The 24,938-nt window shown below is 32.5% G+C and overlaps 2 protein-coding genes across 2 annotated transcripts; one reads left to right on the top strand and one right to left on the bottom strand.

Moving 5' to 3' along the window:
• Nucleotides 1-4,582: 4,582 nt before the first annotated feature.
• Nucleotides 4,583-9,654, top strand: LOC108193997 (ubiquitin receptor RAD23b). The gene is made up of 12 exons (XM_017360873.2): nucleotides 4,583-4,773; nucleotides 6,247-6,408; nucleotides 6,512-6,550; nucleotides 6,641-6,762; nucleotides 6,944-7,121; nucleotides 7,225-7,374; nucleotides 7,451-7,516; nucleotides 7,778-7,825; nucleotides 7,912-8,021; nucleotides 8,403-8,481; nucleotides 8,594-8,712; nucleotides 9,360-9,654. Exons 1-11 carry the CDS (start codon nucleotides 4,708-4,710, stop codon nucleotides 8,708-8,710), a joined length of 1,137 nt encoding a protein of 378 aa, XP_017216362.1. The 5' UTR covers nucleotides 4,583-4,707; the 3' UTR covers nucleotides 8,711-8,712; nucleotides 9,360-9,654.
• Nucleotides 9,655-12,098: 2,444 nt separating this feature from the next.
• LOC108196298 (uncharacterized) lies at nucleotides 12,099-18,610 on the bottom strand. The gene is made up of 7 exons (XM_017363528.2): nucleotides 18,387-18,610; nucleotides 17,966-18,171; nucleotides 17,089-17,328; nucleotides 16,210-16,321; nucleotides 15,926-16,100; nucleotides 15,587-15,827; nucleotides 12,099-12,555 (listed from the first exon to the last, which is right to left on the bottom strand). Exons 2-7 carry the CDS (start codon nucleotides 18,147-18,149, stop codon nucleotides 12,266-12,268), a joined length of 1,242 nt encoding a protein of 413 aa, XP_017219017.1. The 5' UTR covers nucleotides 18,150-18,171; nucleotides 18,387-18,610; the 3' UTR covers nucleotides 12,099-12,265.
• Nucleotides 18,611-24,938: the final 6,328 nt, after the last annotated feature.

Here is a 24,938-nt window from a genome sequence, read left to right as displayed (position 1 = left end):
GCTCCGCTTCCTTGTTGAAAAGTGTTAAAGTTGTGTTTGCAGTTGTGTCTTGGACAGAGACCACTGTTCTGAACCTGTATAACTCCAAATTTTTTGCTAAGGGCACACTGACAAGCTGCTCCGCTTCCTTGTTGAAAAGTGTTAAAGTTGTGTTTGCAGTTGTGTCTTGGACAGAGACCACTGTTCTGAACCTGCATAACTTTTGGAGTACATATGTTACCATTTGTGTAGATTATGTTATGTGCATAAAGGATCACTACATTTACACTTTCATCAAACAACCATTTTTTGCCTTCCAAATATCACTATAAATGTAATCAACTTGGACATTTTTTTTTTAAAATTAATCTAAAATAAACTGCGATTCTTTTCTATAGGCTATGCTGCTAGAGTACTGCATATTGTTCATAGATAAACCAAGATAGTTAGTAAACAGAACGTGAACTTGACAGTGATCATTCTGAACAGAAAGAGAACAACATACTAATGAAATTCATGAGCAGGAATTGAACAAGCTACTTACAAAATATAGAGCCTTTTCCTTTAAAATATGACAGTTAATTGAGACAGATACTAAAAGTCCGCATCAACCATGTTGGTTAAAAGGAAGGATAATGGATCAACACATAACACTAACCGAGGTTATAAACCACAGTAAATTGCAATTTAAACAATCTAATTCAATGCAACACTACCAATTAGCATCTAGTTAGAAAAAAAATTAATTATTAAGAAACTTGATAGTAGTATTGACCAACCAAAAGTCAAGCATATAGATACACTTTGGATTATTAAACATAATCATCTCCGATATCCAATAACACAAATAAATGGCAAGATTTTAACTTGGATAATGAGTTGCGATCAAGACTTAATATTTCAGTTTCATAATTCCATTTCCTGTTATCAATCAATGAAACTATTAATCTACTATACAGGATATAAGTAATGGAACAGTTACACCTTTCTTAGTCAAAAGAACACAAAGAAATGAGAGGCTCTGGTTTGACATGGAGAAAATATCGTTTAAACAAAATAAAAATTTTAGAAAAAAAAATTCTACCTGCATCGATCGGTTACCCTAAGTACAATCACATGATCTAATTAAATTCATAACTTAATTTTTTGACGAGAAGATTATAGTCTGACAAAAAGTGGCACATGAGTATAGTCATGTAATCAAGACCTTGAACTGGACACCTTAACCTACTGGACGCTGAAGTGGAGTCGAGGATGTAATTATTAAAGACATTTTAAATCGAATGAGGCTGTAAGCAATTATGAAAAATAGTCCAAGCAGTGAGAGTGACATGCTTGTGTTACAAAATATGCCACCTAGTTCGTATACAGAATTTAGCTAGTATACTCTTCACTATTTAAACTAAAGACTCAGGCCAATGTTGCAAGGAGCTCTTTTCGTTATACAAGCATTTGTGGAGACCAACATTAGATAATCCAGGACTCAGTGAGATTGATAACAAAAATAATAATAAATAATCTAAAAGAACAATTGCATTATCACATGTACTGAGAAATGTTGGAAATAGACATATTAGTATCACATGCATGTGGCCACATTTGTCAAAGCCTCTGCTTGTTCATTAATGTATTATTACTATTGTGTGTGTCTGTTCAGGATCGTAGTGCATAGCAAATCGACAAAAATCTAATAAAAGAGGCACCAATCACTTGTTTGATTACACACTTCAATCTTTTACTACAACCTTGTTAGGTCATCCTGGCTTCACCCTTGTCAATGTATATAACAAAAACAGTATAGTAATATAATTCTAAATTACTCATGTATTCTACATTAGTAATATAATTTTAAATTTATAACAACCAAAAGAATAATAAGATACACAATTACACCATTTTTCCAACAGCCATATTAAGCTTGCTAAGTTTTTGCCGAAGTATACTAAAAGTTATACTCCCTCCGTCTCAATTTATAGTTCCTACTTATGCTTCAAATAGTGACTCAAATTAATGCACGAGAATATTCACAAACTTCTGTACTACATTTATAGATGCACAATTCTAGTAACACACGAGCACAAACCTTTTTCATGTGACAACTATAAGTTGTGCTCTTCTTTGTCGCTACATCGAGACTCATACCTATTCTCTTTTTAAAAACTGTATGTGATACTGCAAACAAAAATCCCTAGCTTATTCTGCTTACTGTTCTCACTCTCGCCTTTGTGGATTCTAAGATGCACACCATTTTTAATATTTAGGGTAATCATATTCAAATTTCATCCGAAGAAAAGTAATTGATTGAGTGATTCTGTTATTGCCGAATACAACCAGATAAAAATAACTGGCGGATGAGCATCATAAAAAAAAATCATAACTGAGGAAGCAAGAAGGCATCACCTGGAACCACGAAGCTCGGATTGATTCACCCATGGCGACCCAGTTTTTGTGCGGCAAAAAGATTCACACAGTGCGGAAAACACAACCAGAAACTCCGGCAGAAGGGAAGAAACCTGAAAGTAAATTGGGGATCAATAGTGCATATAGATTATCTCTCTCTTTTCATCTCACCATGAACGACCTGACGGGGGGCAAAAAAGTCTTTTCAATTGATTAAAAAGTCTCATCATTTTTTTTGCTCAGTCAGCCCCATGTTGGGCTATTATTAATAAAATAGATAGATAAATAGATAGTATAATATTAATTATCAACCAACAACTAACCGAATAAAACTTTCAAGACCAAAAGTTAACCGATCAAAAATTTAATACTAAAACTTAAATACTATCGTTGTATAGTATAAACTAGCAACCACCAACAAACCGATTAAACCATCTAAAAATATAATAATAAATAATACTAAATAGAAATATGAGATATATTTGAATAAGAGTGATGAATCCGAAGATACTATATGCAAATTATCTTCCGCATTTTATAATTTATTGGAAATTTTTTTATTGTACTATTGTATAATTGACTTTTCTCAATAGTACTGTCACATTTTTTTTATTTGTAATGATAATCGTGTACATCTGGTTGTATATACATGATACCGAAAATTATGTAAAATATCGTAGAATTGATTGTAAACCGTAAAACATATTCCATATTTGAAATATTTGTGAACTATACATGTGATAGATTCTTAAGTCATGGAATTTTTGGTGAAACTGAATGAGATATTGGTCAAGATTTGGTGATAAAATTTGAAGTTTTTTTTTATTCATTTTCACTCTGTTTTACATGATTTAAAAATCTTATGCTTGTTTTTCCTCGTGATATTCAAATATAAATTTTTTTTGCAGTCCGAAATCAATTCTGATATGTTTTATTTAATTTTACTAAACATAAAGTATAATAAGTAAAAAATATACAAGATTATCACAGACACAACAAAAAAATATGATGGTACCACATGAGAAAAACCAATTCTACAGCGTTACCATAAAAAATATATCATATATAAGGGTCTTTCGGTGTGTACCCATGTTCACACACTACTTTTTACTTAAGTGGAAGATTTTGGTTTGTGGGAGTTTTTGTGTATGCAGGGTACCATCACTATTAATAAAATTTAGGGAGGTGTATTCAATTAGAATTTTAATGGATTTTATATAATCTATGAATTTTAATGGATTGCATTGTATTTTGATTTTATGCAGGTTCTAGGCAAAATGTCATAGAATTAACGAGTCTTTAGAATTTAAGCATAATGTTCGAAAATCTCATAATTTTGGTGGGATTTCAAATATCTTGAAATATGCTGAACAATCTCACAAAAATTCATCATTTTATGAAGTCCAAAAAAATCATCAGCATTTGAATACCATTAGATGATAATGGATTTTAAATAATCCCGATCGAATATCATTGAATTTTAAAGAATTGTTTAAAATGTTAATTGATTGAATACCACCAGATTTTGTAGTGTAATTCAGAATCCTAGTTAAATATCCAAAAATTCGGATACATTTGAAATCCGAATTGAATACCCACAGATATCATAAATGAAAAAAAAATCTTTTAAAACCGAGTTGAATGAAAATCCGGCATCTAACCAAAAAGTGGTTGGTACTTGGTAGTATCCATGACCCCACATTAAAAAAATCATATATAATTACTCCCTCTGTTTTTAATTATTTGACGCTTGGACTTTTGGCACATACTTTTAACTGTTTTGATCGGGTTGTTAAAAATATTATTTTTGATTGATTGTTTTTGTGTATTAAATTTTGATTATATATTTTTATTCAGAAAAAGAAAATTTAAAAAATAATATTTTTAACTACCCGGTCATACGATTCAAAAGTGTGTGCGAAAAGTCAAAACGTCAAATAATAAAAATCGGAGGAATATACAGAAGTAGTAATACACTTTCCAGCTAGTAGGGCCCATACAACCACCTCAAATCCCTTTAAAATACTTGTATTATCAAAAACGTGATATTTTATTCCAAAAAACAAATATTATATGCATATCTAATTGATGAGATTTTATACGAGTACAGTATAATCTGAATATCTGATTATTACACAAAGTGGACCCAGATGAGATACTTTTCGAGATTTTAAAAATGAAAAAGCAATTGAATGCTCTTTAATCCTTCTCCGTAAAATCAAACAGTGAGGCGGGTATATTAATCTCACCAATTCTCTTCTCGCCTAGGGTTTTGTATTCAAAATTCATCATTCGTGAAGAAGAAGAGAAAGCTTTGAACAATTGAAAATGAAGCTCACTGTCAAGACTCTCAAAGGCAGTCACTTTGAAATTAGGGCTCAGCCAAATGACACTGTAAGCTCCTTTCTTTCTCTATCTTTTAATCTATACATACATTTTCTTGTATCTATATTGATTTCCACTGATATAGCTACATTGCTTGCTTTTGTTGATTAGCTGCATTGTTATAACATGAAATGTCGAAACTTTATGTGCAATTCTTGTTTAATTCATTTTTTTTAAAATCGGATTGAGTTTATATAATGTGTTTCTTTTGTAGCTTCATGATTTGGTGATACACAGTGGAGATGGTGTGTCTTTAGATGTGGTTTTGTGTGTTTGTGATTTTGTGGAATGTTTTTGGGATTTTTTTATATTGGATTATGTAGCTTTTAATTTTGATTTTTGTTATCAGATGGAATAAGGTACTTTTATATGCCTGTATATCGAGTTTTTAACCAATCAAATCAGAAAATTGTGCTTGTTTGGATCAGATTCCTGTTTATATCTGATTATGTTTGCTAAATGCTTTGAAAAAGACTCTTAAATGTGACAGGGTTTTCTGTTTTTTACTAATCAGAATAGATAAGTGTATGTATATTAGTCTCCTTGATCTCTATGTGTTTTCTCATTTCTTGTAGAATGAGAGGGAGGGTGTACATATACAAATTTACTTTCATTTGTATGATATATACTGGAAAAGAACACCTTTCTATGTCTGATTCAGTTAAAGTACGATATCAAAAGCTGTCGAGTAAATGTCTACATGGGAAAACGTTAAAAAGTTACCGGCTTTAGCACCACAGCCTTTAAAGATTTCAGCCAACATTTTGGTTTTAATAGAATACTAAATTGATGCTATTTTAAACCGATAAATACTGGAGTTAAACCATGTGGGCTCACAAGAGGCAACACATTTGTGTGCAACTTTACATTAATGTTTTATTGACCGCTTACCTTCTTAGTAACCATCCTTTGAGGTATTTTTATTTGTTAGTGGGGGTTGAGGGGGATTCGTAATGTAATATGTAATTCTAGTCAATCTTTTTTCCTTTTCAAAAACCCTAGAGCATACGTGTCCGCAACCAAACAAAGAAAGTCCGGTGATTATTATAAAACTATTTACAAAACATGCCTTACAAATGGAAAAGCTTTCAAAGTTTGCTGAATATTTTTGCACCAAAGGGTAACATTTCTAGGCTTTACGATAGTTTCTGAATGTATGAGATAAAGTTGTATTACATATTCGACTGTACACTAGCATTTAAACTTGTAGCAGTTTGGAAGTGGTGTTACTTTTTCTGGAGATGATTTTTTGCTTAGGTTTTGTGTTATAATGAAATATTTCCTGATTAAATTAGCAGTGTCTATAGGAATAAAGTAATGGTACGATAACTCAAAAGGAGGCATTATCCGATAGGCCGACACACGCCGACCCCCAGGGTCATTTATCACTTATTGTAGATCATGGCCCCTCTATTTTTAATGAGTATGATTCCATATGATAATTGTCTTTAATGATTGTAATGTAATTTCATATGATTGTAGGTCATGGCAATAAAAAAAAACATCGAAGACTTGCAAGGCAAGGATAACTATCCATGTGGCCAGCAATTATTAATCCACAATGGGAAGGTCCTGAAAGACGAGAGCACACTTGCTGAAAGCAAGATTTCTGAAGATGGATTTCTTGTTGTCATGCTGGGCAAGGTAAACTTCCTATTGACATAATTATCCTATAGAAATTGCACCACGAGCATACATATATATATGCCTTAAAAAATAATCTTCTGTATTTTGGTTCTATTGTCAGAGTAAAACTATGAGTTCAACTGGGACACCAGCTGCACAGGTATTTTCTGTGATGGTATTTCAACTTTGAAAGTATTTCTCTATTCTTATGTTTTCTGGTCATGTCGTTCCTCTAACTATGTTTAAACAGTCTTCATCCGCACCAGCTCCTACTCCAGCTCCAGCCGTAGCTCCTGCTCCAGCTGCAGCTCCTGCTTCAGCTGTGATCCCTAATACTACTCCTGTTCCTGAAGCTACTCTATCTCCAGCATCGTGAGTTGCAATATAATATAAATCTCTTTACATTTCCATGATAAACTCTTTATTCTTGATAGTAATAATGCATTGTATCTGATGTGCATCAGCTGAGTATGCTTTCTGTTATCCATTTTATTGATACATGAATGTTATCATATGCTTATACTAATAATATAGACGAAACTGTGATTTGCAGTGCTCCTTCTGATACATATGGTGAAGCTGCTTCCAATGTAGTTGCTGGTTCTAATCTCGAGCAGACCATTCAGCATATTATGGACATGGGTGGGGGTATGTGGGACACAAACATGGTCTCTCGTGCACTTCGGGCTGCTTATAACAATCCAGAGCGAGCCGTGGATTACTTGTATTCTGTATGTTTTGATTGTCCAACATACTTTGTGTTTATAAAAATTTTCTGTTTAACATAGTGTTTAGTTTAACAAAATCTTTTTCTTTTTCTTTTGAAAATTCTAGGGAATTCCTGAAATGGCTGAAGCTGCAGTTCCTGTGTCTCATTTTCAGGGAGACCAGATAAATGCCGGATATAATGCTATTTCTGACAATGGTGTAGCTGGGGCTGCCCCTGGAGCTCCTAATTCATTGCCTTTAAATATGTTTCCTCAGGTAAACATTTTATTCTTCTGTTAGATATGTATATTTACCATTATATTTATCTTACACTAAAATGGAAAATTCGCAGGAAACTCTTTCAGGTGTTACTGGTGCTGGTCTTGGTTCCCTTGAATTCCTTAGGAACAACCCACAGGTTGGTTTTCAGCGAGTCTGTTATTCAAAAAACTTCATTTGTTTTTCTCCATGTTATAGCTTTTAAATGCTGGAGTAATTAACAAAGGCTGAAAGTCAGTATGATTATATCCTATGTTAATAACTTGAGGGTACAATTTTAATCTTTTCGGTACTTCTCAAATTTGCTTTGAATGAATAATATGGGCTTTCTTGTCACTATGCAACTTTTGTTCATGGATTCTTATGAATGTATCTCATGCTCTTTCTGCCTGCACTTCAGTTCCAAACTCTACGCTCTATGGTGCAAAGGAATCCACAGATCTTACAGGTCTGTGCAATTAGTATTATTTTCTAGGGGTTAGGATTTCTTTGTTAAAATGGTCATAAGTTGTCTACCTGTTTCTTATATTGCAGCCCATGCTTCTGGAGCTAGGGAAGCAAAATCCTCAACTTCTGAGACAGATTCAGGAACACCATGAGGAGTTTCTGCAATTGATCAATGAGCCTGTTGAGGCATCTGAAGGGTAAATGCTATCTACTATTATACTGTTTTTCTTTTAATTATAAAGTATCAACTTTTGCTTTATGGAAAATTTGCACCGCTGCTCCATTTATAAGTTGGTAGAAAGCTGGTTTAGTAGGTAGTTGTGTGTAGAAGCCTTTCTTGCTTAAAAATTCACCTTATTTAATTTATGTTATGTGATATATAAAATAAGAAAGGTTATTTCAGAAAACTTTATCTTTGTGATGATTTCACTGTTTTATTTTTCTTCTGGTTTGGGATAGGTTACTTAACATGGCATTACTGGTATATTCAAGATATTTAGGTTGTAGTTATGTTAATGATTAGTGTATATTACCTTGGACATAAACTGATCAAGGAAATTAAACCATATTTCTCACAGGGACATGTTTGATCAACCTGAGCAAGATGTGCCTCAAGAAATTACTGTTACTGCAGCTGACCAGGAGGCTATTGAACGAGTATATAATTTCTCTACTTGCTGATTCTCCAAATCTTATTTTTATATGTTTCAGACATTCTTGTAAAACTGTATCATATATAAATGGTTAATCATTACATTTCTCTTTTCAGCTCGAAGCTATGGGATTTGATAGAGGCCTTGTTATTGAAGCCTTTTTAGCATGTGACCGCAACGAGGAATTGGCGGTCAATTACCTTCTAGAAAATGCTGGAGATTTTGAGGACTAAAGGTAAATCTTAACCCAACAAATTTGTTAAAGCACTGGCTTACTGGTATAGAAGTTTTTAACAGTGGGAAGTTTCCTGTATCCAAACATTAATGATGTTTGTGTCATCAGGTTTCGCGGTTTTATTAAAGTTTCCTAATTTAACAAGATTTACAGGGTGATCACTTTGTTCTCTTAATTCTCATCAGCATATAAGGGACCCTATCTTTTTGTTTATTATCGTACCTTTTCATCTTTCTTTTATGTCTGGTGTCTTTTTGCTCTAAATTGGATAGCATCATCCTGCAACCTTATTTACAAAAAAATGATACATATATATAGGAGAATTACTCTTATTTCTTTATTTCTTTATTCCAGACTTCCAGTTCCTCATTTTTTCTTCACTTGGAAGGTTAGAATATTTTTTAATACTGAGGCATCTCTTCTATGTGATGCCCAAGTTGTGTTGATCTTGGGGCATCTCTTTTGTGTAATGTTCTGCTGGATAATTCTTGAATTTGATTATTTGTTTTAAGCTACTACATCATACCTTTCTCTGTGCTTTCTTTAGTTTTCAGGCAAACTTGTTAGAGCTTATAAAATGAATGAACTTGCCCCTTTCTTTATCTTTATAGTTCGACTAAGTTATAATTTTTCAACATCAATTTCAGGTCTGTTCAGAGAGGTATCATCGTTGCTCATGGAGTATTGCGGAAGCAGACACATTTCTTGAAAAGCTCTTCAGCATTGATGGCTCATCTTTATAGTTATAAATTATAGTAGATGGTTAATCAAGTTACTTGTTTTTCAATCATGAATGTGCCTGTAAACCGAAAAACTAGGTTGGTTTTTTGCGCAATTGCGCTATGACAGTTGTGATCTTTTCTTTTATTTCCATATAGGTTTTATCATTAGAATATTTATAAATTTGAGTAGCTTTATATACAAAGCCAGAAGTTGGAGTCATGCCTGTTTTTGGCGGGCTCTAGTAAGATTTCTGTGGTGAAACAGAGATCATTCTTTCAGAGAAAGTAAAGATGTGACTAATACCCTATTGAACGATAGTAGCCTATAGTTTGGTCATTAGGGTTTATATTTATATCAATAGATATATGTTAATTATTACTGTTTTGCTAAATTTATGTGAAGTGATGCTTATTAGTTTTATGTTTATTAGTCTTATGCTAAACTGTGAAGAAATTAGTTCACTCGGTGTTGGGTATTGATCCTTAATGTGCCTACGGAGTGATTTGCAGCTACGCAGTCCAGTGATGGACTTCTGGTCGCTCTTAACACCTTATCATCTAGATCTAAACTCTTGTGTACTGTTAGGAAATTATTAGTAGATACCTATTCTCTTCCCAGCAGTAAACTAGAGGTACACAAGCATATTGTCTTGTGAAGTGGTGAGGCTCACAGATCCTGTAGCTCTTGGGAAAGATTAACACTTTAAATCACATAGTTCTTTTATAACACAGATAAAGTAGTATAGGATCTAATATTTTCACCACAGCTCTAAGCCTAGGGTTAGGGATGTAGCAACTCTGATTAGGAGTAAGAATCACCTGCAATTTACAAGGGACTAATATAAAACACATACTTTTATGCCCTGAGCTAGATGCAGCTATTTAACAGAGAGAATAACTCAATCCCTGGCTCGGATATATATTCTTACGGGTCATTTATTTACACGATAGAGGCCTATAATTGAAATATATGAATACTACGAGTCCCGGTGGGAATGCTCTTCCAGACAGGCTTAAATATGAAACCATCAAGCCCCGAAGGAATGCTCTTCCAGACTAGGCTTATGGAGGGCTGTGGGGGGGAATAACTAATCATAGTACAAGTTGACGATTGTGCTAATAAAGTACGTTAGTGTTGTTGGAAAACTGATACAAAGAACACTTATTACCGTATCCCAGTCCTATTTTATATAAGGGTTTGCAATTTAAACCTTATATAATAAATGGTTTACGGATGAGCAAATGATTGGTTTGGATTTCAAAGGAAAAAAATGCGCCGCTCATTCCATGTGGAAACTTGTAACCGCTTGTGTGTGTAGGCCGAGTGTAGGACCATGGGTGGCCTTGGCCCCCCATCCTTCCAGCAGCATAGTAGTAGTAGTAGTATATAGTCTCTGTATATCAGTTGTATAATCAGTTGTAAAATCTAAATATGGCCCCCCATCTTGTTTATATACATTTGACCCCCTTATACTTTTAGTCTGCGTCCGTCACTGTGTGTAGGTCTATAAACACTCACATATGGATACAATGAAAAACAAGAATGTACTTTTTCACTAGACTCACGAGGACTAGGTCATTACACACACCTGATTTCGATGAATAAGTGATAAATATTTCATATAATTCTCTTTTTAATTACATAATAATATCTCGTATTAGAAGTTTCGCTTTAGAAATTTACCTGAATTCTGAATGCACCTTTAGATTCCTTTTATCCATTATAAAATGTTCAAAAAAACTTAGGTCCTTGCAGAAATAAAGCCATTCTATTACTGCCACGTCGCCCATAATCAAACTAGGTACATTTTTTCTTATTACAAAAGAAGTAAATACTCACTCCGTCCCTTTTTACTTGTCCCTTTTGAAAAAATAACGCATCTTAAGAAAATGTTAGGTGGATATCTTGTTTTCATACATATCCCTAATAAATGTAATGAATTAGATAGAGTTGTGTATATATATATGCTAGTCAAACATTGGAAGTTGTTACATTTTGAAAAAACATACAAAAAGTTGCTTTGAAAAGAGAAGTGGACAAGTAATTTGGGACAAAATTTTTTTTCAAAAGGGACATGTAAAAAGGGACGGAGGGAGTAATAAACTGGGTACATTTTTGAAAGCACACAGTAACGGTACTTTCCTGACAAAAAAAAAAAAAAAAAACCGGTAACGGTACTTTAGTGTTCACAGCCAAGACATTTGAATTTATGATCGCCCATCATATTTTTTACCATGACACGTCACAAGATGATCACCACCTCAAAGACCCTGTATCCATGTTTCCCTGAATCAATAAAGAATGAAAAGCTCAGCAGTTTGACTGGATTTGAACCCAGATTCTTAATTGTGTCAGAAAATTGCGAAACCTTGTCACCTTTGGTTGTCAGGTGAACCAAAGGCTTTCGCAAGTCAGGCAGCTCAGCTCAGAATGGTGGTGATTGTTTGCCACAAACCTGAATCCGGAACTAACCTCTATTAGCGCCACAGCCCAACTAGAAAGGTGGTGGTGCTCACTTGGGCTTGAAAATATTAAATAACCAGCCAGATTTCCAACAAAAATTGGAAAATTGATCCTCAATCTTCAATCTTTTGTTTCTCAAAGCATCAAAATTCAAGCAATAAATCAATAAACCTAGTTGCTGAAGGCAAATTTAAGCACCCTTTAACAAGCAAAACCAGATTGTATTTATTGAAAGGTTAGCTGATATCCACAAGACCACACAAGCAGTTGTTGCACACGTTACTAGGGATACATTATGCATCCATTTACATAATATCTGCTTTTAAAGACTTGTCCATCACAACATACTATCATATACATACAAGCTTCAGAACTCCCTCTCTGGGAATAGATGTGGGGCAACCATGGACCATATGAATAGAGCTGCAGTTGCCCAGCCAGTCAAAATACGAACCCAAACTGAAGCCCAGCCCACATCCACCAACTTGCCACTCTCCCCGACTGAAGTTGACCATCCAGTTAGAAGCATTGCAGAGTACATGCTGGCTAGGGAGAAGATGATATGGAAGAAGGAATAGGAGTATGAGACCGGCTTGGAAGCATTTTCTTTCTCTACATGCTCGTCTAACTTGTCCAGAGGAAGCAGAGGCTTTCCACCTTGCCACACAAAAAAAACAAGAAATTAAATTTCGACAATACTAATTATATGAGCACAACAGGTCAATGAATGCAAATTCTGGTACCTACTAACTAGTCAAATAACGACATTATTGACGTGAACAGATATTTTGTCTAGCTTCGGGTGGCAAAGTTTCAGGTATCTGGCATAACTACGGGTGTATACAAACCAAACGGTTCATGAGCTATTTGTTTTCGAGCTTGGCTCGTAAAATATTCGAATTACTCAGTTCTCAAATTATTCGGTTCGTGGGGCTAGCGAGCCTCATCGAGCTTGTATAGTATTTATAATATTATTGTATAAATATTCAATATATGTGTGTGTGTGTGTGTAGAAGTCCAACTTAAGCCGAACTCAAACCAAAATCAAACCGAACTTATTGCATTCCAGCTTTTCTTAATATCCACTAAAACTGATTCAAGCTTTCGAGCCAAACTTGAATATATCGAACTTATACTGACCCTAGCTTCGAACTAAAAATTTATGGCACAGTCGATCTTGAACTCGAACCCCAACTATTTGGTCGAACTTGACGATGTTCGGGGCGGCTCGCTTACGTCCCGGCATAACATATAAGTATAACCCACAATGTCAACAGAGAAACAAAGAGACTGAAAGAGGTAGATGGTGGTAGGATGTCAGCAACATAATTTCAAGTAGAATGTAGAGAGTATAATATTTAGTATAAGGGTTTGTCTAGTGTGTACCCATGCGCGGAATTTTATATGTTTGGGAGATTTTGATTGGTGTGGTGGTTATATATGCAGGGGGGTCCACCATTATTAAGATATGAGAGCCAATAAAAATGAGTCAAACTCATAAAATTCCACGCTTAGCATGTGCCCATGGGCACACATTAGAAAAACCGTTAGTAGAATTCTTTCCAATATTATTATTATGGAAATATATGTATATATAACCTAATGCCCAAAATTTAACTAGGTCAATTAATATGCATGTATGGATTGGTATTCTGTAGATTAATTTAGTAACATGTACCAGGTGACATTTGGTAATTGGTATACAATAATTATTTTGACAAGTTGGTACTTGGTTTTTATATAATTTTTAAATCAATTATTTCACACACACATAATTACTTATTTGTATGAACAATTAAATTAATTTGGTTTTCGTACACATATATATTGTGTAGTCTTTCATGTAAATGTGTTGATTTTCTTTGGTTCTAATCTTGTTCAAGTTACAAATCTATAGATGAATTTTATTATTATCACGGGGGATTTGCTATGGAATATGGTAATTAAACATGAACCATCCTATAACTATGTGCAAATTATGTACGAGGTGTGATACATGTATAAATCAATGTGAGATTAAAGGATTACTAACAAAGAGATTTATTAATAGCATATACTATTTATTAATTATGTGAATCAAATTGAAAATAGCTATTTAAATTTAAAAACTAGACTTGTTCATAACCATGTTCCCAGTTTTTAAAAACTGTATATATCGTATAAGTATACTTAAAAAATAAAATATAGTAATCTACATGCTCTCTATAGCATTATAGATTATATTTTTGTTTTCAAGTCGACTTGTTAGATGTGCAACCTTTTCGGTAATGCATGCATGTGTTTTAGTTTTAAAATGTCTAACTCAATTTATATTCTAAATATAAATAATATGGGTTTCATTTTGATGCAAGTTTATATAAAATTAGAAAATATTTAAGTAGATATTTACACAAGAAAGATAGTCCATGACAATCAATTTTTGGTAACAAGCTTTCCGTGCACCTTTTTATAGCAGAAAGATAGAAACCCTGGAATGGGTACCTAGTGCGGATAGGAAACATGGCCCCTGCATTCACATATAAAAGCAGGTATTTTTTGTGTCTTTCAGCAATAAAAAAAACCGTGCATAGATTGCTGCATAAATTCGATTTTCAGGGACCCGGACGCTTTACATAAAAGGTGTTTAAAGTTAGAAGTATTAATTTGCTTTCCAGATTCGGATAAAGAAGTATAATTGCATCCAGCTGGCAAGTTTTTAATACCCTATGCACTGATTTCATAGCTAGTATTCAGGTACTAATTCTTTTATCCTTCATTTAAATTTAATTTTTCAAATGAATCGTTGTACTTGTTGTCTTGTTATTATGTCAAACTTATAAAAAATCGCGACCCTTTTCTACCCTGTTTGTTCCATGGGTACCTATTACTGCACATCCTTAAATTCATTTTAGATTCTTGGTTTTCAAAACATTGATTCTCACTCCTTTTTATTTTATTTGTTCAATGTAATTTAAATATTGTTCAGCAATTGACAATACTTTATAACCTTTTAAACTTAGACGATTCCATCAGGAATTAGCAGTGTACGGTGAACTGGGCACTTACATCCCGGGAGTATGAGATCGTGGATAGATAATGATCGCTTTTGCAGAAATGATTTATGTATTTTTGGAAGAAAAAAATTCTCCTGTAAAAGCGTTTTACTGTGTACATTTAAATGTGTTTTCTCCTCTTTAATTAGTGATTACATGTTTAGATCTGACGCCCTTACTATCATACTATTCCTTTTTGCCGGCTATCTCGTTTCACTTTACTTTGAGTATGCATTTGAAAACCGTCTTGGCAAGGCAAAATCCACTCATTTATAGTAAAAGATCTGTATCCTCTTAAATTTTGTTTGTACTACACATTTGGCTCACTTCTAATGTTTTATTTCCGCAAGTAACAAAGGGTAAGTGGGGTTTGAGAGTTGCGATGACTGCTACCCAGACTATAGATATGGTCGACTTGGATGATTTATTAAATTCGAGGATTTGTTTTAGCTGATTTCAGACTTTGCTAGTATTTGTCTTTTCGGAATTTTTTAGACCTTCAGTTCATTAATAATGTTGCCATAATATTCTGAAAAAAAAAAGGGATTATGCAAACTTCGTTTCTAGTAAGAAAACCTAAATGCATGCATGCATGGAAATATTATTAGTCACACCAACATGTAAATCCTAAAGAGAATTACGATATTTACACTAACCTGCTCGAGGTGAGCTCGGAGGAGACAGCAGCGTTGTTGAAGATCCAGCACGAACCGCAGAATAGACAACAGATAACACAGTAGTCAATAGACCAACAGTAAGGGTGCCGGTGCTGACGGCTTGAGAGTGCTTGTGAAGGCCATTGCAAGCATACTCCCTAGGTTCACTAGCAAGCCCACTGTAACAGAGATATGTACAGTACAACGAGATAACCGATGCAGGCAGAATGCTGCCACTTACCTGTTTTGTCACATCATGACCATTTTATCTTGTTATAAAAAAACTGGCCCTACAGCCTTACAAAATTAGCTAGGAGCATATTAAAGGAGAGCACTTACTGTAGGATGTAGTGTAACTATAGCAAAAAGGAAAGCAAAAATCAGAGTTATCACAATGAAGAATGTGTTAAGTCCACAATCTTGTCCAGAAGGAGTAAACAAATAAAAGCAGACGCCAGCGAATAAAAATGTTGCCACATAGCATACAAGCGAAACAACAAGCAAGGCGACATACCTGAAACATGTAAAAAGATGTTACTAGGTGCCACAGAAATTAGAAAGAAAGTAGCAAATGGACATGAAACAACAGTTGGAGGAAGAGGAGGAAAAAAAAAATAACTGACCAGAACTGCTCATCATATCCCACCCACTTGTCATTCCAACTGTGCACAAAGTCCAACAAAAGCACAACTTGAACAAGAAGGAACAAGCCAGAACCAAATTTGGACGTAGTCTCTGCATTTACAAACCAACATTAGATTACACACTACAAAATAACAGTACTTGCAAACTTTATACGTAAATATAAATGTTATGATGTAATGCAATACCATAAGTCTAAAATGAGCAAGCACGAAACAACAGACACACTCCAATCAATGCCAGGTCATACCAAGGAATAATTGCCCAGTTTTTTGTGTGCGCGCACATTGCCCATGCCCAATTCAGGCTTGTTGCTAAATACTAGATAAAGAAACTCAATTTAAGCAACTTCACATTCAAGCCTAATCCTTGTAATGATCCTGGTCTCAGATTCAATGTGTACATATATGTAACTCTGACAGATTAGTGACCTTTTTAATCTAACTACAACTGCTATAAACAATCACATCACACAGATAAGTGACATAATTTAGGTGAAAGTAATTCAGAGTCATCCCTACTCCAGTTTCATCAATTATTTGTTCCTGCAACCAACTTAAAGCAGCCTTTTCCTTATCCTTAATTATTTGAACAGTAGTAGAGTTACCTTCTTTAGTTTTTGCTTTTACATTAGTGCACTATTACATCCCTAAATCATAGAGGACTTCAAAAGTGTGACAATAAACCACATGCGGATTAAATGAATTGACCATATCTGATCTAAGAATATATTTGGTGTTGCCAGCAATCAAATACTATATATTATATAATATAAGAAAAACTAACAAGGGTACATTATGGAATGGGAAATGTAAGAAATGATATCTTGCAACAAAAAAACCTCTTATGCGAAGGCTTACCATAGAAACTGATGAATTCATTTGGAAGAAAAAACATTAAAATGACGAGGAGGCACCAGCAAATAACTTTCATCATCCATCCTCCATGGTGTATACCATCTCGAGGATCCTTCTGACTTTTTACACCAACCATGATAAAAGACAGAATAGAGAAGAACAAAAAGTTTCCCAAGCTAACCCGAAGCACTGCATCAGTTTCAAACCATTCCCTACTCGGAGTTTGGTGAAAATGATTAATCCCTGCATCGGCAGTAATAAAAAATCAGCATTCCTTCAAAACATATTTTTGAGTAATCAATTTCATGAAAAGCATTATTAAACCCATGATGAGTTTCATTTTAATCAGGGTGTCTTGATATCATCATGCAAACAGATTATAAGTAAAGAGTAAAGATAAAACGCCTTATGCCCATTGAATTTACTCGGAAAAGAGGCCAAGTTGACTTTGCTAGATAACCAGAATTTGTATTATGGTCATAATAACAAAATTTGTACGAGTGACCCTAAAAAAATCACTTAAACCAAGTAATCATAGTATATATTATTTTGCTTCATATTTACTACATTATTTCCAGTAAAAAAAGTGGCTGTTATCATGTTGAACCCAAGGGAGGTGATGTTATATCATTGTGTAAATACAAGGTCAAGGTTTACTGATTCCCTAGTACACACATAAGGTACGAAAAGCAGATTATTAATAGAGGCAGATTAAAGCATACAAATCTGATCAGGTATCTCATCACAAAATTAGTCAAGGCAGACCAATATTATTGCCAGTTCAACATTAATAACAAAAAACAACTAATTTGATTGTAAATTCTAATTACAAACATTTAAAGACACAAACAAATACTGAACATAAGCCGAAACTACTTACAAGGGATTTTCTCCATAAAAGGAGCAGCAACGGTTCGAAGAATCCAAGACACAATAAGTGACAGCGCAAACAAACCGCAATACGCAATACGAGCAGACCGCCTACTAATCCCTGACACAACAGTTTGGCAGGCAGTACAGGCGCACCCCGCGCAACACGATGCTAGACATGACGCCGCCCACATATTCGATGTTCAATTCACTTATCTAACAAAATTTGTACACAAAAACCCCTCAGAACACATAATAACCAAACTAGATCATTAATAAAAGTCATCAATTCAATAATTATATAATTATTACTACATAAATCGATTTCTACTTGAAACAGATGATAAATTGCGCAAACAAATTGTGGAAACCCTAGAAAACATCGATAATTGTGATAATTGATAGATGGATCGGGATATATCATAGCGTACCTGATTAAAAAGATGATGATCGGGTGTTTAACAAAGGGGAGTTGCAGAAGAATAGCTTAAAGACTTGGAGTATGAAGATAGTTTTGTTGTGGTCTTGTGGATACACGTTTTGTGATATGCTCTGACTTGGTTTTTCTGGGAACTCGTTTTGCGACTCAGTGGGTCTGCTCAACTCCACTCGCAATTACGTAATTAAAGTTGGTTTTATCATCGAAATTTATGTTCTCATCCTTTTCGTTTTCTGAAAACTAGCTTCTTAACCCGTGCAAAGCACTGTTGCTTTAAATTATACTAGTTAAGAAGCCGCGCGTTGCAGCGGCTTATAAAAATTATATTAATTATTCAATATTAATATTTTGCAGAATACAATAATTTTGTGGCTGTCTATAAAAAAGTATATTAATGCTTAAAAATTAATATTTGTAAGATAAAATAAATTTTATATTATAAAAATCTTGATGTAATACCAATACTAATATATAAAATTACAAAATTTGGACTATAATGCATGGTGAAAAGATGAAAATATCTTTCTACACGTAATTAACAATTTAAAGCACAACAAATCTTAATTTTATACGTGTTTTTTTTTTTGAAAAGTTATCATGTTCTTACATTGTCACCTTCCTCCAATTTTTTTGGATCGATCGTGCACAAAAACATCTAACTTAAATCCGTGAGATAGCAGTCTATATAACTACCCTTGCGTGTAACAGCCTTTATTTTTTAATACTGTATAAACAGCCTTCACTTAAAAGTTACTTGAACGGAGCAAACAGATAATGCATGAATAATATTTTCATGTATACAAAGCAAATCATATAAAAATAAACAACAACAAACATGTCCGATGAACAAAACATGTATTATAAAAGAATAATCAACAAACATACATCACTTCTGTCAAAAAAAAAAAAACAAACAAACATACATCACTAATAGTTAATTTATTGATATCATCCATCAATATCATGTCAAAACTATATTATTCTCCCGTGTTTGGATTTGTCGACTCCCACCTAGCGGTTTTTTACTTGCAACAACCTTTATATTTTTTAATACCGTATAAACAGCCTTCACTTATCGTTGCAGAAGAATGGCACCACTGAGTTAAAAATCGAGTAAGAGAATTATCACCAGAGAGAGAGGTATGACTGTGGTATGAGAGAGTAGGTTGTGTTTAGATGATCCAAAACCCTACAACCTATAGGGGTATTTATAGGTGTAGAGAGACTTGTGTGCTACTCTTTCCCATAATTAAATAATCTGAAACAAAATCAGATTAAAACTTTCAAACTGCTATATTCCATAAATTATCTGAAACAAAATCAGATTCTGAAACTTACTTCTAATATATCCGAAACTAAAAAAGGTAGTTCTAATTTTTGATATTTTTCATCCGAAAATTCCAGAAAATTAGAAAAATATAACAGAGCGATGTGAGAGGCGCCACCTACACGCCCCTCGCTACTCCTTTACATAGAAATGAAATCAAATTAATATTTTCAAGAAACTTGCTTCTAATATATCCGAAACTAAAAAAAGGTAGTTCTATCGCTTCTTCTTTATATAGAAACAAAACCAGATTAACTTTTAAGCTACTATATTCCATAAATAATTTGAAACAAAATCAGATTCTGAAACTCGCTTCTAATATATCCGAAACTAAAAAAGGTATTTCTAGTTTTTGATATTTTTCTTCCAAAAATTCCAGAAAATTAGAAAAATAAAACGGAGCGATTTGAGAGGCGCCACCTACACGCCCCTCGCTTCTCCTTTATATAAGTATATTGATTTTTAATGCATGTTATATTTTTTTGTATATTTTTTTTAAATTGAGACTATTTGTATTGGAAAAATAATATAAATTTTACATTTATTTATATTTTAAGTCATATTATCTTGATATTTAAATGTAAACATATCCTCACATATTTATTAAAATATAAATATAAAAAATATACACTATTTAAAATTTTCTTACATAATTAAATTGTCACTCACCTAAACTTATTGAGAATTTAATATAAAAAGTAAGATTCTTACCCAATCGGAGTCTTTATCGTATAGTTATATATTATATTTATAGTTGTTTTATTATATATATATATATATATATATAATTTTATTAAATCATAATAATTAAATATTCTAAAAATCAGTCGATTAACCGAATAACCGATAATCAGACGGATTTTTAATCCGATTTGGCAAACTTCGCTTAAGTCGATGGTTAATTGGTCAAAACTGGATTAGTCAGTCAAAAATCGGGTAGAATATTAAAATTTACAAAATTTGCGGGGAAAGTTTAAAATTTTAAAAATGATTAGATATATATTATTTATATATAATATTAGATTAGTAAAACCTTCTAAAATATATATATTTATTTGTATTTTAAGTCATATTATCTTGATGTCTAAATGTACATATATCCTCACTATTATGATATTTATTAAAATATAAATAAAAAAATATGCACTATTTAAAATTTTATTATATAATTAAATTATCACTCACCTAAAATTATTGAATGTTTAATATAAAAAATGAGATTCTTGTCGAATCAAAGTCTTTTCCGTATAGTTATATATTATATTTATAATTATACTAATATATATATATATATATATAATTTTATTAAATCATAATAATTAAATATTCTAAAAATCGGCCGATTAATCGAATAATCGATAAATAGACGGATTTTTAATACGATTTGATAAAATTCGGTTAAATCGATTTCTAAAATTACAGATTTTCTGATTTATACTTTTTACAACATTAGATATTTATTTATTTATTATTAAATCGTGATTATAAATATAGTATACATATATATATATATATTGAAATTTTAATTATAAGGTAATTAATCTATATTAATGATTAGACATTAATGACTAATAAATACGTTGGGATTAAAAGTCAATAATAACCTTTTATATATATAATATATATATATATATATATATATATATATATATATATATATATATATATATATATATATATATATATATAGGGTCCTACTCCAGTACAAACTTCTTATGGTACAAACATACAAACCAGTGATTATGACAATAATATTTAGTGATTAGCAGTTTATAGCAATCACTAAAATATACTCGTGATTGTGGATTTAGTGATTCCGTTCAAACATTTTAGTGATTGTTTGTACGTTTGTACTATCAGGAGTTTGTACTTGAGCACTTCCCTATATATATATATATATATATAGGGTCTTACTCCAGTACAAACTCCTTACTGTACAAACGTACAAACCAGTGATTATGACAATAATATTTAGTGATTAGCATATTTTAATTTAACAAATACATACATACATCCATCACCACCGCCACCACAATCACCTCCAATTACCACCACCACGACCACCCCACCCACCACCACCACGACTGTCCAGCGCCACTCATTCTCTCTCTCTCTCCACCATCCACCACCAACCACACACTCTCTCTCTCACCACCACCCACCACCTATCACCACCAACCACCACCAACCACCACCACCACCACCACTGCTAGCGGCTCTCTCTCTGGTTGTTCCCTCACCGATTAGTGCTATACACACACAAACACACACATTCACCACTGCTTTTCTCATCTCCCTCAATCGTGTCTCTATCCCTCTATCGTGTTTCTAGCACTGCTCTTGCGCCGGCGTCGCGGCTACCGCCGGCCGCGCTGCACCACCACTCGGCTATGCCTCCCCGTAAGTGCTCCCCTCCCCTTATCTCTTCATCAGACCCTCCTGGTAGATTTAGTGATTATGTTCAATCATTTAGTGATTGTGTTCAAGTCATTTAGTGATTGTTTGTACGTTTGTACACTAAGGAGTTTGTATTTAAGCACTTGCCTATATATATATATATATATATATATATATATATATATATATAGGGGAGGGTTCTGGTACAAACTTACAAACTTACAAACTTTTTTTGTTCAACGCATATATAACTTGAGTTCAACATTTTTTCAACATTTTTTGTTGAACATTGACTAAAATAGTGGTGGAGAAGTACATAAACCAATTTTTAAATGTAAGAACTAAGGTAAACATGTTATATAACTAATATTTATGTTTCTAGACCCTACCCAAACCCTAGAGGTATAGTTTAAACATATTTTTAGATATATTCAACACAATGATAATTAGTGTTCAACACCCGATGTTGAACCCCAGTTATAAATGTGTTGAAAACGCGATTTATTTATGCGTTATTTTTAAAAATTGAGATGTTTTTTGAAAAAATTTCAACATGGATACTTTATATAACTAAGGATTAACACGATAGGAGAATAAAAAAAAGTTTGTAAGTTTGTAACTTAAAAAAGTTTTTATTTGATCCTATCCCTATATATATATATATGTGTGTGTGTGTGTGTGTGTGTGTGTGTGTGTGAATATGTGTATGGGCAAAGGGCAAATTCGACATTTCGAATTAAATTACTCACCCTTGCTTTATTAGATATATAATAGATAATAGATTTGCATAGTTATGCCATAAATCTGGTCGGACCATCTCCGTCTGTTTATGATTATTAGTTAAAAGTCATGAATATTTAGAAATAAAAAATATGATTTTTTTGTAGAAAAATCCAACTCTAATAATGCATTCATTCTGTCTATAAATATAATTAATAATTATATTTTTCGAACATCTATCGGTAAGAAGTTTATAAGAAGATTTCATATTATTATTATCGCATTGAAGAGATGTATTTTATTTATAAACAATATAAAATATTACATGTTCAAGGGAACCATTAAAGAGAGAACTCATAGAACCCTTGCCTTATTTCTAGTATTAGTTAGGGTTCTGCAGTAGAATTTCACATGCAAAAAATGTCAATATCTATGTATTATATTTCAAAATTATTTTAAAACACACACAACGATGAAAAAATACATGTATTTAAATTTAAATCCTAAAAATCTATTTAAAATTTAGTCTGCAGCAAAATCTTAGTGGTTCTATGGTTCTATTTTAAGGACTGGTTCTCTCTTAAACGATCCTAAAATATTAATAATGTATTATTTTTAAAATACAATCAACCAATATAATTGATATCACATGTCTAATTTAGGCAATTAATTATAGTCAATCTAGTTAAAGATAATCTTATACATAATTTTTATATGTGAATGTGTGTTATAATAGTCGAATTTATTATGTAATCATAAAAGACAAAATTTTATCGAGGATATTTGATTGAAAATTAAAATATAAATTTCAAAATGATGGTCACGTTTTTAAATTTTTATAAATTATTAATTAATAACCAGCCTATATATTTTATTAAAATGAGAAATTTTTTGTCACTTTCTCGAGATTTATTCTTTAATTTTTAATATTTAATGACGTATTGGGAGTTGATGATAACCATAATTTTTTATATCTTTTAAAATAAAAATATTAATCTAATAATAAAAAATTATACGACATCCACATTAATGATCGAATTTAACAAAATGTACATTGTAATCACTTGTTCTCATAAAGAGACGGTCAAACAATTTTTAATCTGTGTGCGAATACGAGTATCCACTCATACATAGAATCACTGATACTCCCGATAGAGCTATCGTCTGAATTATCCATCAAAATTACAATTTCATTCAAATTTCATAGTCAAGCCAAGACCATCACTTACAATAAAAAAACGAAAACAAAACTCTCACCAAAGATTAAAAAGAAACTGAAAATACAAGTCAAAAACTAGGGGGACTAGGCCTGGTAATTTGACACGTAACACGCTAACACGAAACGAAACGACACGAAAAAAATAGATACGGGTTTTGATTTTCGATACACGAAACACGAAATTACACGATAGATTTCGTGTCGGATATGGGTTTTCATTTGGGGTATACGAAATACACGAAAGTACACGAAATATTTGTAGATTATATTTATTATATATATGCAATGATATACTAAATATATAATTGAGTATAAAGTATATATTTATATGTATGTGTGGATATATATTGTAGATACATTAACAAATTTATAAAGAATTGTATACAAGTATAATATATATCATTCACATTTAATAAATTTATAAAGGAAAATATATATTAAATCCATTTTTTGATTAAAAAATATATTAATATTTTTATATATAATATACACGAAAAGTATACGAAACGATTCGAAACGGATACGGGTTTCAAATTAGGTACACGAAATTAATAACGGGTGGACACAGGTTTCACCTTCGAGTACACGAAACACGAAAATACACAAAACGAAAGTATACGAAACGAAACGATTGCCACCCCTAGGGGGGACTGAAAATAAAAAAACTCTGATCAGATAGTTGAAAGCACAAGATAGACGATTAACTTTCGAATTCGATAAACTTCGCTCGAATTGATAAAAAAATATAAATGAAAGTTCCGATGATTTAGATTTAGGAAAACAAATTAAATGAAAACCTAATTGAAAGGATGACAATCCTTCTTTGAAGAGGAAGATCATTGAGAAAACAAATCAAATAAAATAGATACAAGAGTTTGGGA

Source organism: Daucus carota, chromosome 7 (genome assembly GCF_001625215.2).
Source record: "Daucus carota subsp. sativus chromosome 7, DH1 v3.0, whole genome shotgun sequence".
NCBI lineage: Eukaryota > Viridiplantae > Streptophyta > Magnoliopsida > Apiales > Apiaceae > Daucus > Daucus carota.
The sequence above is the reverse complement of the archived record's forward strand: the minus strand, read 5'-3'. Positions and strand labels throughout refer to the sequence as shown.